This window comes from Bos javanicus, chromosome 7 (genome assembly GCF_032452875.1).
Source record: "Bos javanicus breed banteng chromosome 7, ARS-OSU_banteng_1.0, whole genome shotgun sequence".
In the NCBI taxonomy this organism is placed as follows: Eukaryota; Metazoa; Chordata; class Mammalia; order Artiodactyla; family Bovidae; genus Bos; species Bos javanicus.
In genome coordinates this window covers 15905189-15921537 of record NC_083874.1, presented here as the reverse complement: position 1 = coordinate 15921537, position 16349 = coordinate 15905189, and the positions used below count along the sequence as shown (strand labels likewise).

Below are 16349 nucleotides of genomic sequence, written 5' to 3'. Positions count from 1 at the left end.
TGGAAATACCCCATTACTTTTCAAGTTTCCAACCATCACTTTTAACGTTCCTTGATGGCTCTTGCCAGAATCAATTATTTTGGAGATTAGCAAATGGTGATTTTCTACTCCCACTCCAGTGCTTTTAAGAAAAGGCAGAGGTTGACTTTCATTTTTTATATCCTGGTATTTTTTTGGGGGGAGCGTGGGGGAGGTAGCTTACAGAAGAAATAATGAGTTGTTGTTTTTTTTCTGGAAGTGGAGGTGTCTTCATTTTCTCCCAGTAAGTCACAACTACAATGATTCTTCTGACTTTATACCCAACTTTATGTGGAGGTCTTGCATCCTGAAGGATTTCCAGAGGGCAATATGTCCCTTGGAATTTTAGCAAATGGCACCTGCCTGAAATTGTTGGTGGCTTTTCAGTCAGTTCAGTTCAGTCGCTCAGTTGTGTCTGACTCTTTGCGATCCCATGGACTGTAGCATGCCAGGCTCCTCTGTCCATGGGATTTTCCAGGCAAGAATACTGGAGTGGGTAGCCATTCCCTTCTCCAGGGGATCTTCCAGACCCAGGGTCCAACCTGGGTCTCCTGCATTGCAGGCAGATTCTTTATTGTCTGAGCCACCAGGGAAGCCCAACCTTTTGGTATAAACCCTTTAATGCATCCCTGTTGCTTTTAGGACAAAGGGTGTGTTGAAGACAACCTGTCCATGGTATATCCATCCCTTCTAGTCTCGCCTACCAGCCCAGCCTCCCTCTTTTCTTTGCTCCAGCTACAGTGCCTGGCCCAGTTGTGAGAACACTAGCCTGTCCTCTGGGCCTTTGCACATGCCATTCCCTCCACCTGGAACACTTTCTTGATGCTTCCCTGCGATGGCTCTGCCTCCTCAGATTTCAGTTCAAAATCACCTCTTTGGAGAATCTTTCTGCCTCTCCCCACCTCACCTTATAAAACATCTGGTGTGTAACTTAATGGCTTTCTCCCCACACTGGGTTGTGAGGTCTACAAGGAAATGAATGGTATTTATTTGGCTCCCTGCAAATCCCCACTGCTTACTGCATGTTGATTTTTCCACTCAACAAATATTTATTAAGCAATGGATATGTCAGTCATTGGGTGTAAAATACTGAACATGATGGACAAGATTTCTGCCTTCCTGGGGAGGGGTGAATACATACAGTAAGTCAGAATTTCAAGTAGAGACACCAGTGTGTTGTCCCGAACAGGAACAAACGGCAGAGGGGACAGGGAGTGTTTGCAAAGGGCGGTCAGGGAAGGCTCATTGGAACAGACAAGTGGAGCCAGACACTAGAGGGACAGGGAGGCAAGAATAGATTTGAGTTAGAAGAACAGTGGGCCCATCTACTGGCAAACTAATATTTGGTTAATAGATGAAAGAAAGAATGAACGCCCTCAGCCAACAGTTGTTCTGGGTGCTTTGTCATGCTTTATTTCCCCTCTGAGACTGTGTGTGTGTGCATGTGTATGCGTGCTTGGTCGTGTGTGTGTGTGTGTGTGTGTGTGTGTGTGTGTACGCATACGAGCTCAGTCATGTCAAACTCTTTGCGACTCCACGGACTGTAGCCTGCCTCTATCCATGGGATTTTCCAGGTAAGAATACTGGAGTGGGTAGCCATTTCCTCCTCCAGGGGATCTTCCTGACCCAGGAATCTAACCTGAGTCTCCTGCATTGGTGGGCAAATTCTTTACCACTGAGCCACCCGGGAAGCCCTTACAACTCACCAAATCTGACCTGAAGGTGTCCTTACATGCATCATACAGATGAGGCCCATCGAGAGAAAGAAAAATTACTCATTCAAGGCTGCACAGGAAGTCTTAAGTGGAGGGACCAGATTCTCACTGGGTTCTGGCTTTTCTGAGCTTAAGGCCCCTCTTCAGCCAGGCGGGGTGGCCACAGTCATGTGACTGACACTCAAACACACATGGACTCTGGGGCTGCATATTGAAAATTGGGTGTGTCTACCTGTGTCCTACCCAACATCTCCAGCGCCTGGTTTGCACTTTTTTTTTTTTTTTTTTTTTTTGCGAGTTTCTACACTTTCTCCTAAGGGTCATTTCTCCACCTTGAACCACGCATTGTGCGGAGGGGCCCAGGCTACCGAATACTTGAGCGCACGCACCACGCTCGTGCACGTGGCTGTCCCTAGGGGCCTGGCTCTGGGCGGGGGCGCACTCCGGGGTAGGACGCTCTGGGGCGTCGAGGCCCATACTCACTGGCCAGACTGTGACGAGGGGGAGGTGAACGTAACATTTAAGGGAGTACCAAAAAGCCGAGTAACCACGATAAACAATATTTTAATACAATATTAAAAAAAATAAAAATGAATTTTCCAAAGTCCCACGAAGAACAAACTAACAAAATGTTTTAAACACGGGATACGACTTGCTAAGTTGGTCAATCTGGGGCGCTCCCGGGCTCTGAGACAGGAATCCTGGGGCTGTACAGGGCGCTGGGGCTGGGCAGGGATCTGGGGCGCCCCCTCAGCTAGGGCGCGACGGGAGCCTTCAGCGCGGGGCCCAGGATAGGGAGACTGGCGGGCGGGCGGGGCGGCGCCTCCCCCCTGCCCGTCCTCCTTCCACCCTTCTCGGGCCTCTGCCGGGCGCCGAGTCCCTTCCGAGCCTAGATCCGCGCCGCCTTTTCCCGCGGCCCGAACGGGGCCCAGCTGACGGGCCGCGTTGTTTACGGGCCGAGCAGCCCTGGCTCCCGCCGCCTGCCCGCCACCCGCCAGCCCAGGTGCCCGCCCGCCTGTCCGCACGTCCGTTTGTCCGCGCGTCCGAAGATCGGAGCTCCGGAGCGCTCGGGGCCAAAAGCCTAGAGTCAGGGGGGCAGAGCGCGGGGCTCCGGGCCCTAAGATCGTCGGGACGGGGGCCCGGGCCGCGGGGGCCCGGAGTCGGGACCGTCTCCACCCGGCCGCGCTGCCGGATTCGTAGCGGCGGAGGCCGCGCGCCCCTCCCGGGGCCGTTTCTAGAGTCCTCCCAGGCGCAGGCTGCGGGACCTTGGGCGGCCCGCGTGGAAGAGAAGGACGCGCGACCCCCAGCCCCTCTGGGGCGGCCGCTTCGTAGCATGCACCCCGCCAGCCAGCGCCTCGCGCTCTGATCCTTCGGCACTCCGCGCTCCCGCAGCCATGGGCGCCGGGGGCGGGAGGGGGGCGGCAGCCGTGCTGCTGATGGTGGGCGTCGCCGCGCTGCTGGTGGGCGCCGCGGGCCACCTGTACCCTGGAGAAGGTGAGTCTGGGGGGTCCCGGAGTGGGCGGGAAGCCGCGCGGCTGGGGAGGGTACCCTTTGCCAAAATGGAACCACCCCCCGTTGTGGACGGAGTGCAGTCCTCCGTCGGAGGGCTGGTGGCCCGGACGGTTTCTCCGGCCTCGCGGGGGGCGGGAAGCCGCTGACCTTGGCCTTTGCCCGCCTGGGCTAGCGGCTCCAAGACCCGCATGCGGCCCCGGGCTGCAGGAACCTTGCCCTAGTGCCCGCCCTTCTGCGGGCGCCTCTCCCGAGAGCGCTCCTCAAACCCCCGTGTCTGGGCCTCTCCGAGCCCACCACCTGGCTCCAGAGACGGGACACACGTCCTCTCTGGGTCGCCTCCGAGAAGTAGGGTCATCGGACACTCTCGGACAGCCAAATGCCTCGGGCACAGACGGTTTGGAGTGAGAATCGAGGGTGACTGACTGAAGGCAGGGTGGTCCGTTGGGATCCCAGCAGCTTGGTGACGCTACCCCAGGGGCCGAGGAAGTGTAGAACCCGCCCCTTTCTTTCTGGTATCTAGACCCACGGCTACCCCTGACTTCAGTTCCATGGTTATACTCTGAAATTCTGTTTCCAGATGTCGGAGGCAAGCTCTAGCCCTTGGCAACAGCGCAGCTGTAGTAGCAGTAGTGTCGGCTTTTATGATTATTACAGCTAGTGTCGCCAGATGCCTCGGGCTGGCCGGTCTTATCTCTGTGGATCTCTGCCGCAGCCCGTGGAGGCTGATACTGCTGTTGGGCCATTTCATAGAGGAGTAAACTGAGGCTCAGGAAGGACACAGAATTCACTTGCCCCAGAATCAGAGCTAGAGAGAAGACAAACCTCTCTGGTGGTGCCAGGGCCCAGGGCTCTGCCCAGCTGCCCATGCCCCAGGAACCCCTGGTAACCTCCCTCCTCCACCCTTTTACCTGTCGGCTGGGCAGGTCTCTAACCTGTGGTCAGCCCAGCACCCCGTCCCCTCTGCCTTCTCAAGTCTCCCTCCTCAAGTCTCCCTCATGAGTGTCCCTGGGCTAGCAGCTCCCTGGTATGGGGAGAGGGGCAAGTCCCAGCATTTTCCTTGGGCTTGACAGCAGGTCTTTCTGGCTGCAGGTCAAGGATGGAAAATCCTTGAAGAGAATATAACTGGGGTTTCCCACCATGATGGCGGAGGCCCTGCTTTCAAAATATGTGTTGGGTTACTTCTTCAGATTTCTCCATAAAAGGAAATCAGTCCCGATGAGGAAGGGGTCAGGCAGGGAAGGAGCAGAAGTTCCTGAGTTGCCTGTCAGTGAGTGGGGATGCACGAGAAAGCATGTGGGGGCTCTGGAGTTGACAAACCGGGCTTGTGGAGCACCTTTGCCAATTAGGCGAGTCTCCAAGCACTGAGTGCCTGGTATACAGTGGGTGCTCCTCCAAGGAAGGGTAGCAGTGGATTTAGGCTCTTGTTTAAAAAAAAACAGAAACCCAGACCAGCTGTTAGATCTGTATCAGGCTTTGCACGTCCATGCCCATGTGTGTCTGTGTGTGCGTGCACACCTGTATATGTATGCGATTCCTTGCTCCTCTGTTCCTGGTAGCTTTAGTAATTAATAGTGGATTTGTGCCTGGGCTGGCTTTTCTGGTGGCTCAGATGGTAAAGAATCTGCCTGTAGGAACCTGGGTTTGATCCCTGGATCGGGAAGGTCCCCTGGAGAGGGGAATGGCTATCCACTCCAGTATTCTTGCCTGGAGAATCTCATGAACAGAGCCTGGTGGGCTACAGTCCATGGGGTCCCAAAGAGTCTGATACGACTGAACGACTTTCACTTTCAGGGGTCAGTGGATGGATTTACTACTTCTTACATGTTTATAGTTTCCACGAGGGAGAGGTTTATGTTTCTTTTGTTCACTGCCACAGTTCCAGAGTCTAGAGCAGCCCCTGACACCTAGTAGATGTTTGATAAATTTATTTTGACTGTGCTGGGTCTTCATTGCTGTGCTGGGCTTTTCTCTGGGTGTGAGGATCGAGGCTACTCTCTAGTTGCTGTGCATGGGCTTCTCATTCCGGTGGCTTCTCTTGTTGTGGAGACCAGGCTCTAGGGTACGCGGGCTTCAGTAGTTGTGGCACGTGTGCTCAATAGTTGTGGGTCCCTGGCCCTAGAGCACAGGCTCAGCAGCTGTGGCCCTCGGGCTTAGCTGCTCTGCAGCACACGGGATCTTCCCACACCAGAGGTCGAACCCCTGTCCTCAGCGTTGGCAGGCGGATTTGTCACCCTTGGATCACCAGGGAAGTCCTAAATATTTGTTCTAGATTCAACTCCTATCCTTCCTGTTCTCCCCAGGAGTCCAAGTCATGGCTCCTTTATTCTCCAGATAAAACCTAACTGCCACAAATATAAGCAAAGGCTCCGCAGGCGCTATTCTACACACTCTGCATTGATAATCTCGATTAATCCTCACCACAGCCCTCTGAAGTAAGGTTTATCCTCCATTTCGAAGGTGAGGAACTTGGATGAGGTGGCAGTGCTGAGATGAGAAGCCCGGTTTGTTAATAAAAGGTTTCTTAACAGAAGGTTCTTCTTGGGACTCTGAGCCTCCCCGCCCTAACCCCTGTGGTGTAAAGGTTAACAAAATACTCTCGAATAAATGACATGTGATGCCCTTCGGAGGTTTGGGGTGGGGTAAGGAACTTTCCGGATCGTTGGTTAATCTCCAGCAGCAAGCAGTGTGGCATTCTGTCTGGGGTGGGGGTGGGGTCGAGAGAGATCAGTGGGATTTTGAAGGACTGAGGACTCTCTCCTCAATGTCACGTGGGATGTGCCAGCCCATTTCATCCCCCCTGTGGAGTCTCTGTGGCTTGGCTGAACTGGGCAGTGGTTTTCCCTCCCATGTCTCCTTGGGTTGACCCACTCTGGCCCGAGATGACCCAGGAGCACTGCAAAGTCAGAGAATGAAGGCAAAGTGGGATTAATTATAGTGGAAACTGAATCTTGGCGGGGGCAGTGAATTGATGAGTTGAGGTGCTAGTTGTTGCTTTTGGATCCCCCTTACATCTCGAGGGTGGAATCTAGTGTGTCTCTTGTGGGTTCTCCGGTGCACTCCGGGACCCTCAGAGCAGAACTTCTGCTCTCTGGGTCAGTTCTCTGAGGTTCTTCCTAGTCTTTGCTTCCCTCTTAGTGACCTGCCTCTCGACCCTGCCCTGCTCATTCATAGAGGTCACTGGGGGCGAGCCTCACCCCGAGGGACCCCACCTCACTCCACTTCCTCGTTGACATCCTTTATTTTTTGGCTAGAATAGACCTTCTCAATTTCCATGCTCTTGATCTATGAGGTTGGATAGTTCTTGGTTGCAGGGGGTTGTCTTGTGTATCTTAAGATGTTGCTCACTGTCTGTAGTCTCTGACCAGTAGCAATGCCCCTCTCCAAGTCATGACCACTAAAATGTGTCTCCAGACACCACCAACTGTCCTCTGATTGAGAACCACTGCTTTTGGTGCTAGTGGTAAAGAACCTACCTGCCAGTGCAGGAGACACATGAGATGTGGGTTCAATCCCTGGATCAGGAAGATCCCCTGGAGGAAGGCATGGCAACCTGCTCCAGTATGCTTGCCTGGGAAATCTCATGGACAGAAGACACTGGCAAGCTGCAGTCGATGGGGTCATAAAGAGTCAGACACGACTGAAGTGACTTAGTATGCAGGACACTTATCCACTTAGGTCCCCTCCTGTCTCCTCTCTTTTCAGGGATCTCCATCCGCCTGGGAGCCTTTTTCTTTTCAGCCTCAATACTCCCCAGGGCCCCGCTACCCACCACCCACCTTTTGCCTTCCTCTGTCAAGCCTCCCCCAACTGCTGATGGGCACTCATCACCCTTGCTCTCTCACTTTTCACCCACTGCTCTGCCCACAGCATCTGGCTTGTGTCTCCGTTGCTTTGCCCATGGTGCTAGCAAAAGTCGTTCCTCACCTACCAATGGCAGCCTCACCCCAGCTGACTTCTCTGGGTTTTGCTTCCCCTCTCCTGGTGAGTTTTCACCTGTACCTGGCTCCTCCCATTCTCTCTCTTCTTTTCCTCTGCTCCTTTTCTGGGCTTATTATCTTGGTCTGCATCGACCGCCATTCCCTACTCTGACTCTCTCTCTCACGCTCACTTGTTAATTTATATGTGGTCAAAGTCTTTAGAACAGGGGTCAAACCCTGCCCGCCCACGCCTGTTTTTGTAAATAAAGTTTTATTGGCAAGCCGCCATGCCCGTTGGCTCAGGCGTCCTCTATCACTGCTTTCGTGCTGTAAGGGCAGAGTTGAACGGTTGCGATCGCGTGGCTCCCAACAATATTTACACTTGGGCCCTTTCCAGAGAAAGTTTGCCGACTTTGGATTTAGAACAAACTCCTCGAGGATCGTTATGACATGCCTCATAGCTTGTGTGGTCCTGGTTCGACTTTGAATGAATCAAGTTAAATGAAACACTCAGGAAAAACACTGTGTTTTTCTCTTTACAGAGCAAGCCTTATTAAAGAAACTGATACCATTTGCTGTGCTGAATGTATGGGTTCTGATGGTGAGAAAATAACAGTGATGTTCCTTCTTTGGGTGTGTGTGTGTGAGAGATCTTTGGGTTTATTTGTTTAAACTGTCTTCTTGGCATCGAGTGAGGACTCTGTGCTATCAGCCCTGTCTCTAGTGCCAAGAGAAAGTGGTATCTGCTGGGAGATACCACTTGCGGGGACCTCTTGAGAACCCCTTATGTAAATTTCTATGAAGAACACAGTGGGAGTGACTCGCTTTATGTTTTGCGATTGGATCATACTTATGGTTTTTAAATTAAAATAATAACTGCATTCTCATTGCAAAAGAAAAATTGCACAAGTTTAGAGGGGGGAACAATAAAAGTTCCGTTTTGTCCCTAGAACCATTGTATTTCTGTCTTGGGAGATGACTACGCTGTGTTTGGGCTTCCCAGTGGCTCAGTGGCAAAGAACGCACCTGCCGATGCAGGAGACACAGGTTTGATCCCTGGGTCGGGAAGATGCCCTGGAGAAGGAAATGGCAACCTACTCCAGTATTCGTGCCTAGATAATCCCATGGACAGAGGAGCCTGGCAGGTTCAGTTCCCTGGGGTCACAAAGAGTCAGACATGACTGAGGTTGTACATGCACACACGCACACATACATACATATACATAGGTGTGTGTCCTATTTTGGTGTGTATCTTTTTGATTTAAATATTTATTTATTTATTTGGCTGCTTCAGGTCTTACTTGTGGTGCACGGGCTTCTCTCTAGTTGTGGCATATGGGCTCGAGAGCCGGGGGTTTCAGTAGCTGTGGCACATGGGCTTAGCTGCCCAGCAGCATGTGGGACCTTAGTTCTCCCAACCAGGGATCAAATCTGCATCCCCTGCATTGGAAGGCAGATTCTTAACCAGTGGACCTCCAGGGAAGTCCCTGTTTGGTGTGGATCTTTAAATATTTTTATTATAAAAATGGTGGTACGGTAAATCTGACTTTTTTTGGTGCATACAGTTTTTGCATTTTAATCCCTGCATAGAATTGTGTAGCTGTCCCCACAGTTAGGACACAGAAGTGTCCCATCTACCACCACCCAAACTCCTTCTCCTGCTAAGTCGCTTCAGTCGTGTCCAACTCTGTGCGACCCCATAGACGGCAGCCCACCAGGCTCCCCTGTCCCTGGGATTCTCCAGGCAAGAACCCTGGAGTGGGTTGGCATTTCCTTCTCCAATACATGAAAGTGAAAAGTGAAAGTGAAGTCGCTCAGTCACGTCCGACTCCTAGCGACCCCATGGACTGTAGCCTACCAGGCTCCTCCATCCATGGGATTTTCCAAGCAAGAGTACTGGAGTGGGGTGCCATTGCCTTCTCCGCAAACTCCTTCTAGCCACCCCTTTATTGTTATGCCATCCCTACCTCAAACCCCTGGCAACATTTTGCATCCCTAAATGGCAACCCACTCCAGTACTCCTGCCTAGAAATTTCCATGGATGGAGGAGCCTGGTGGGCTACAGTCCATGGGGTCGAAAAGAGTCGGACACGACTGAGCGACTTCACTTTCACTTTCTTTAAAGAAGATTTTATTTTAAATGGCTGCCTTTAGAGACATTCAACAGAGACGGCAATGGCAACCCACTCCAGTACTCTTGCCTGGAAAATCCCATGGGTGGAGGAGCCTGGTAGGCTGCAGTCCATGGGGTTGCTAAGAGTCGGACACAACTGAGTGACTTCACTTTCACTTTTCACTTTCATGCATTGGAGAAGGAAATGGCAACCCACTCCAGCGTTCTTGCCTGGAGAATCCCAGGGACGGGGGAGCCTGGTGGGCTGCCATCTATGGGGTCGCACAGAGTTGGACACGACTGAAGTGACTTAGCAGTTTTCCCTAGACTTTTAAAAGTGTCTTAATTCCTGCGACTTCCCTGGTGGCCCAGTGGCTAAGACTTCATATTCCCAAGGCAAAGGGCCTGGGTTTGATCCCTGGTCAGGGACTTAAGGTCCCACATGCTGTAACCAAACATCCCACAAGCCACAATTAAGACCCAGGGCAGCCAAATAAATGAATAAATATTTTTAATAAGTATCTTATATTGGATCAATAGTCTTAAGCTTGAAAACTTCATTACTCATAAGATACTCATTTTTTCTGGATTCCATATTTGTGAATTCACCTATTTGTGAAAATTTATTTGGCATCCCCGGTGGCTCAGATGATAAAGAATCCACCTGCAGTGTGGGAGACCTGGGTTTGATCCCTGAATTGCGAACATCCCCTGGAGGAGGGAATGGCAACCCACTCCAGTATTCTTGTCTGGAGAATCTCCATGGATAGAGGAGCCTGGCAGGCTGCAGTCCATGGGGTCGCAAAGAGTCAGACACGACTGAGTGACTAAGCACAGTAAAGCACATTTGTAATTCCAAAATAAATACTCAGAGCTTTAATTGTTATTCCTGGACATGCACCAGGAGGCACAAGTGGCAAAAAATTGGGATCATCTGACAGGCATGTTCCAGCTCAGATCGAACAAGGTGACATCTTACCTTCTTGTCGCATCTCTCCTGGTGTGGATTCATAAATCCCCAAGGATTAAGACAAACATCCTTAAAAATTTTTTTAATTGAAGTATACTTGGTTCACAATGTTGTGTTAGTTTCTGGTGTACAGCAAAGTAATTCAGGTCTATACATGTGCACATTTGTTCAGTCTCTCCATCGTGTCCCACTCTTTGCAACCCCATGGACTGTAGCCCGCTAGGCTCCTCTGTCCGTGGAATTTCCCAGGCAAGAATATTGAAGTGGGTTGCCATTTCCTCCTCCAGGGGATCTTCCTGACCCAGGGATCGAACCCACGTCTCCTGCATTGGCAGGTGGAGTCTTTACCACTGAGCCACCTGGGAAACCCTTGAGAGATGAGAGATGGCAGAGAGCCCCTAGCTGTTGTTTCAAGGAGCAGGGAGGTCCTCCTGTGTTCTGCTGACCCTGGTGCTGAGCCATTCCCCAGTGGCTGTCGGGGCTTCTAGAAACCTATTTTGTTTCCAGCAGAGTGAGATTCGTTCTGTGTTGCCCAGTGCAGACTGGATATGAGTTCCAGGTGGAGTTCGAGGCAGACTGATGAGGATTAAAATTTGATGTCAAATCAGAGCCTTTCTTTCGATTCATTCAGGGGATGGTGTCCCATCAGGTTGAGAGGGTACCTTCTGTTTCATGTTCAGGAAGACCAGGCTGTTACCAGGAGGTGCTTGCTTCTCTCCCATGCCTTTGTGAGAAGGTGGAAAACATAGGTACTTTCAAAAAACTGTGTTTATTAAGAGTGTGGGAAAAGGTAGTGGTTGGACACAAATGGATAAAGAAAGCAGGGCTCCCCTTGTTTTCTGATGGCCTTTCTGTGACTTCTTGTTGCTAATCTGTTTTCAACCATGGATCTGGTTTCCTTGCAGGAGATTAGAAAATGGATAAATTCTCACCCAGACGTTTCTTCCTAATTATATCCAGTTACATGGTATTGAAGACATCTGCTACTTTTTTGTTGTTGTTGTTCTTACAAGTCTTCTCTTGGTTTTCTTGTTTAAAACTTTGTAATTTATTTTTGACTGCACTGGGTCTTCATCCTTGCATGTGGGCTACTCACTAGTTGCCCTGCGCTGGCTTCTCATCGAAGCGGCTTCTCTAGTTGCGGAGCACAGGCTCTAGGGTGTGCAAGCTTCTGCAGTTGCAACACTTGGGTTCAGTAGTTGCTCCACGGCACGTGGGATCATTCCGGACCAGGGATCAAACCTGTGTCCCCTGCATTGCCAGGCTGATTCCAAGAAAAGTTCCAAGACTTCTCTTGGTATTTTTGTCCAGTGTCTTTTGTGGCATCATCTGTACACATGAGGAGGTAGGACTCTTGAAATGGCATGGAAGCCCCTTGTAACCTTGTGGTTTGATGGGTGATGTCCTTGGGGTGGTCTATACAGAGGTATGGAACTGACTGGAGGGATTAGCCTAGCTGTTCTGGAGCTTTCAGAGAAGCTTGTGGGAGATATGGGTGTCAGGGTGACTGTGGGTCTTTGGTCCTCTCTCTGGTTCCCTGGTCTTAAATACTGTGCTCTCCAGACCTCCCATACCCCTTCCATCCTTTTATCCTCTTGATTTTAGCACATACTGCCATCACTTCTGCCTGCATCCACCCCTCTCCCCAAGCTCCGGGTCTACATCTTTCCATCACCCGCTGGATCCACATCCCAGAGCATCCCCAAGGCCCCCACAGACTCACTGTACCCCAGTCTGAGCCTGCTGTCCTTGCCACTGGTTCTATCTGGCCCTCTCCAGGTTCATCAAACAATGGTGCCTCACCCCCCACCTCCCTGGGGACCGAGTCCCTGTTGATGCTGGTTCCTTAGATGACTCTGTGGTCTTGTCTGTTTCCTTTTGCACCCACCCCATGACAGGCCCCCTAGGCCAAGCCATAGAGGTGGTTCCAGAGTGCCCTGTCCAGTACCTTCTCTGCCCTACTACCAGAGAGATTTTTCCACTTGCTGCTTCGGTCCGACTACAGCTGCCAGCTCAATCAGCCCATCCCCCTGGCAGTTGAGCCTGGCCTTAGCTGGGCAGCATGTGGTCTCAACTCCTTGACTTCATGACTGCACTTCCTTGGGGTTCTCTCTTCTTTATGCGCTTGCGTTTGCTTCCTGTTCCCCAAGGACCTCTCTTCTTTTCACTCATGGATTCCTACTTTTTCCTCAAGGAACTGGGTCAGAGGCCTCCTTCCTCCCCTCTCTGGCTTCATCACCCACCCCATTCGCCTTCCCTTTCAGCACAGACTGGGTGTATCTTTCTGGGTCCCCACAGACATTGGTCTGCCCAGTGGAGGTGCATTCTAGTGAAACGCTGACTACACGGTAAATGAAACCGTACTCTAAGTGTGGGTCGGAGAAGGGCTTGGCACATGTTTGTCTAAAGTAGGAAGCAGTCTATCCCGGAGTGGGCAGGTCCTGGAAAGGAGGGGAAAAGAACTGTTGTGGTCTGAATTGCTACCTCCCCGCTCCCCATTCATGGGTTGAAACTTTAACTCCTCAATGTGGCTGTATTTGGAGATAGAGCTTTTAGGAGGTAATTAAGGTTAAATGAGGTCATGAGAGGGCAGTCCTAAACCAATAGGACTGTAGCCTCAGAACGAGGAGGGACTTCTCTGGTGATCCAGTGGTTAAGACTCTGACTTCCCAATGCAGGGGTCCCAGGTTCGATCCTTGATCAAGGAACTAGATTCTACATGCCACAGCTAAAGATCAAATGTGCTGCGACTAAGACCAGGTGGAGCCAAGTAAATTAAAAAACAAAACAACAACCAACAACCCCAAAGAAGGCAACTAATGGTATTGATCCTGGAACAGAGTGCTCAGAGGAACAGGTGGGGCTGGAGAGGTGACCCAGGTTGGGTAGACGGTATGTTTGTCTTACGTGAGTCCCTGACATATCCTTGGGGGCCTCATTTAAAATGCAGATTCACAGGCTGGGCTCCTAGAGACACTGATTCATTTGGTCCAGAGCTGGGCCTAAGAACCTGCATTTTAACATACACCACTCTCCCCCACCCCAGCCCAGAATCACTCCAGGTGATTCTGATGGTCCACAGAGAATTTTTATTAAAGGAAGGGATACTCTATTTTAAACAATGTTTATTTATTTATTTATTTATGGCTGTGCTGGGTCTTCGTTGCTGTGTGGGCTTTTTTTGCTCATTTTGGTAAACAGAGGGTACTCTCCAGTCCCAGTGTGCAGACTTCTCATTACAGTGGCTTCTCTTGTTGCGAAGCATGGACTCTAGGGCACTTGGGCTTTAGCCGTTGTGGCCCGTGGGCTCAGCAGGTGTGACTTCCGGGATCTAGAGCACAGGTTCAGTAGTTGTGACACATGGGCTTAGTTGCTCTGAGGCATGTGGGATCTTCCCAGATCAGGGATCGAACCCGTGCCTTCTGCATTGACAGGCAGATTCTTTACCACTGAGCCACCAGGAAAGCCCTCCACTGAATATTTTGAGAAATGCTGTGTAATGGCTAAGGACACAGGTGTGGGAATCCTAAGGACCTACGTGTGATAGGCTGAATTTTGTCCTTCCCCACAAACTCACATGCTGAAGTCCCAACCCTCTAACATCTCAGAATGTGACTGTCTTTGGAGATTGGGTCTTTAAAGAGGCAGTCAAGGTAAAATGAGATAACCAGCGTGGCCTCTAAGCTAATAAGTCATGTGCTCAGTCATGTCCTTCTCTTTGCGGCCCCATGGACTGCGGCCAGCCAGGCTCCTCTGTCCACGGGATTTCCCAGGCAAGAACACTGGAGTGGGTTGCTGTTTCCTCCTGCAGGGGGATCTTCCTGACCCAGGGATCGAATCCACATCTCCTGCACTGGCAGGTGGGTTCTTTAGCAGTGAGCCACCTGGGAAGCCCATTTGCTGATAAGACTGATGTCTTTATAAGAGGAGATTGGGACGCAGACACACCCAGAGAACAAGTGAGGATGCAGGGAGAAGACGGCCATCTACAAGCCAAGGAGAGAGGCTTCAGAAAGGATCAGTTCTGCTGACATCTTAATCTCGGACTTCTGGCCTCCAGAATTGGGAGAAAATAATTTCCTCTTGTTTAAGCCACCTGGTCTGTGGTCATTGGTTAGGGATGGCACAGTAGACTAATATGCTGGGTTTAAATCCCAGCTCTGTCTCCTTCTGGCTTCATGACCTTGAGGAGGACATGTTTCTTTCCGAGCCTCAGTTTCTTTCCTCTTTGAGGAAATCTGTCTCGGTGACAGTTTGCCTGTTGCCCAGACCCCAGTCTTGTGCATCTCCCACCTCAGGGTATTTACTGCCCTTCTGTGTCCAGCCATTTCCAGAAGAATCCATCTCACACACTTTCGTTGTTGTTGTTCAGTTGCCAAGTCATGTTCAATTCTTTGAGACCCCACGGACTGCAGCACACCAGGCTTCCCTGTCTGTCACCATCTCCTGGAGTTCGCCCAAGTTCATGTCCATTGAATCAGTGATGATGTCCAACCATCTCATCCTCTGTCATCCCCTTTTCCTCCCACCCTCGATCTTTCCCAGCATCAGGGTCTTTTCCAATGAGTCAGCTCTCTGCAAGAGATGGACAGAGTATTGGAGCTTCAGCTTTAGCATCAGTGCTTCCAGTGAATATTCAGGGTTGACTTTCTTTAGGATTGACTGGTTTGATCCCCTTGCAGTCCAAGAGACTCTCAAGAGTCTTCTCCAGCACCACAATTCAAAAGCATGAATTCTTCAGCACTCAGCCTTCTTTATGGTCCAACTCTTATATCTGTACATGACTACTGGAAAAACCATAGCTTTGACGATATAGACCTTTGTCAGCAAAGTGATGTCTCTGCTTTTTAATATGCTGTCTAGGTTTTGGCTGAAGTCAGTTTTAAGAGCCAGACTTAAAAGCAGTCAGGTGGAGACTCATAAGGGTATCTGGTACCTCGGTGTGCCCAAGTTATAATTTCTGAAGGGAATAAATCTGGGAATTGGTTCCAAGTAGCTTGGAGTGAAGAACTGATGCGTGTATGTGGCCGGACGCCGGTTCTCCTCTATTCTTCCTACCCTTCATCACATGATTATCATCATTTATAGATGAGGAAACTGAGGCACACAGAGATTAAATATATGACTCAGGATCATACTGTTGGCAGGTGCCCACGCTGGAGTGGGAGGGCAGATCTGTTGGGTTTCTCTCTCTCTGTCTCTCTTTAAAAAAATTATCTATTTATTTTTGGCTGCACCAGCTCTTAGCTGTGCCACACAGGGTCTTCCATCTTTGTTGAGGCACGCAGGATCTTTACTTGTGGCATGTGAACTCTCAGTTGCCGTGTGTGGGATCTAGTTCCCTGTTCAGGGATGGAACCCAGGCCCCCTGGACTGGGAGTGTGGAGTCTTAGCCACTGGGCCACTAGGGAAGTTCCCAGATCTGTTGGGTTTCTAGTGTGCCCTGAAACTGGTGTGGGTGGTGGCCTGACACCTGAACCCAAGACTTGTTGACTAGGACTCCTGAATTTTGGAAGAAGCAGTGTTAAGACCGGAAAGAATGCAGAGAGGAACATGTGGCCCCGGAAGAGGCCACCAGGGAGCATTTGAAGAATGTCTGAAGAATGTACAGGCTTGAAAGCAAAAAGTATAACTCTTAGCATTGTAAAGAAGTTTCAGAATCTTCTAGACCTCTCCCTCCCAGATCCTCAGTACTTATTTGCCGTTTCCATGGTGACAAGAAAACCAGGGGAGAGGGGACACTTTCCAAGATGGCTCTTGTATCCATCTTCTCTCCAACTGAAAAATTATAGATTCTTCTGGCCAAGAGGGGAACTCCAAGACTAGCACTGTCTGCTTTGATGGAAATAGTCTATAGTTGCATATCCAATATGGTGGCTACTATCCACATGGTGCTCTTGAAATTGTGGCCAGGGCAAATAGATTTTTACTTTAATAGTTTGTATAGTCAAAGCTGTGGTTTTCCCGTAGTGATGTATAGATGTGAGAGTTGGACCATGATGAGGGCTGAGTGCTGAAGAATTGATGCTTGTGAATTGTGGTGCTGGAGAAGACTCTTTAGAGTCCCTTAGACTGCAAGGAGATCAAATCAGTCAACCCTAAAG

The 16349-nt window shown here is 50.5% G+C and overlaps 1 protein-coding gene across 4 annotated transcripts in view; it reads left to right on the top strand.

Moving 5' to 3' along the window:
- Positions 1-2644: 2644 nt before the first annotated feature.
- Positions 2645-16349, top strand: part of INSR (insulin receptor) — a 145750-nt gene continuing 132045 nt past the window's right edge. Inside the window, exon 1 of one of the 4 annotated variants that reach the window (XM_061422265.1) lies at positions 2645-3227. In XM_061422265.1, the coding sequence (XP_061278249.1) occupies positions 3128-3227 (100 nt within the window). In that variant the 5' untranslated portion in view covers positions 2645-3127. The remainder of the gene's footprint in view (positions 3228-16349) is intronic. The other 3 variants (XM_061422267.1, XM_061422266.1, XM_061422268.1) reach the window with 3 other exon arrangements.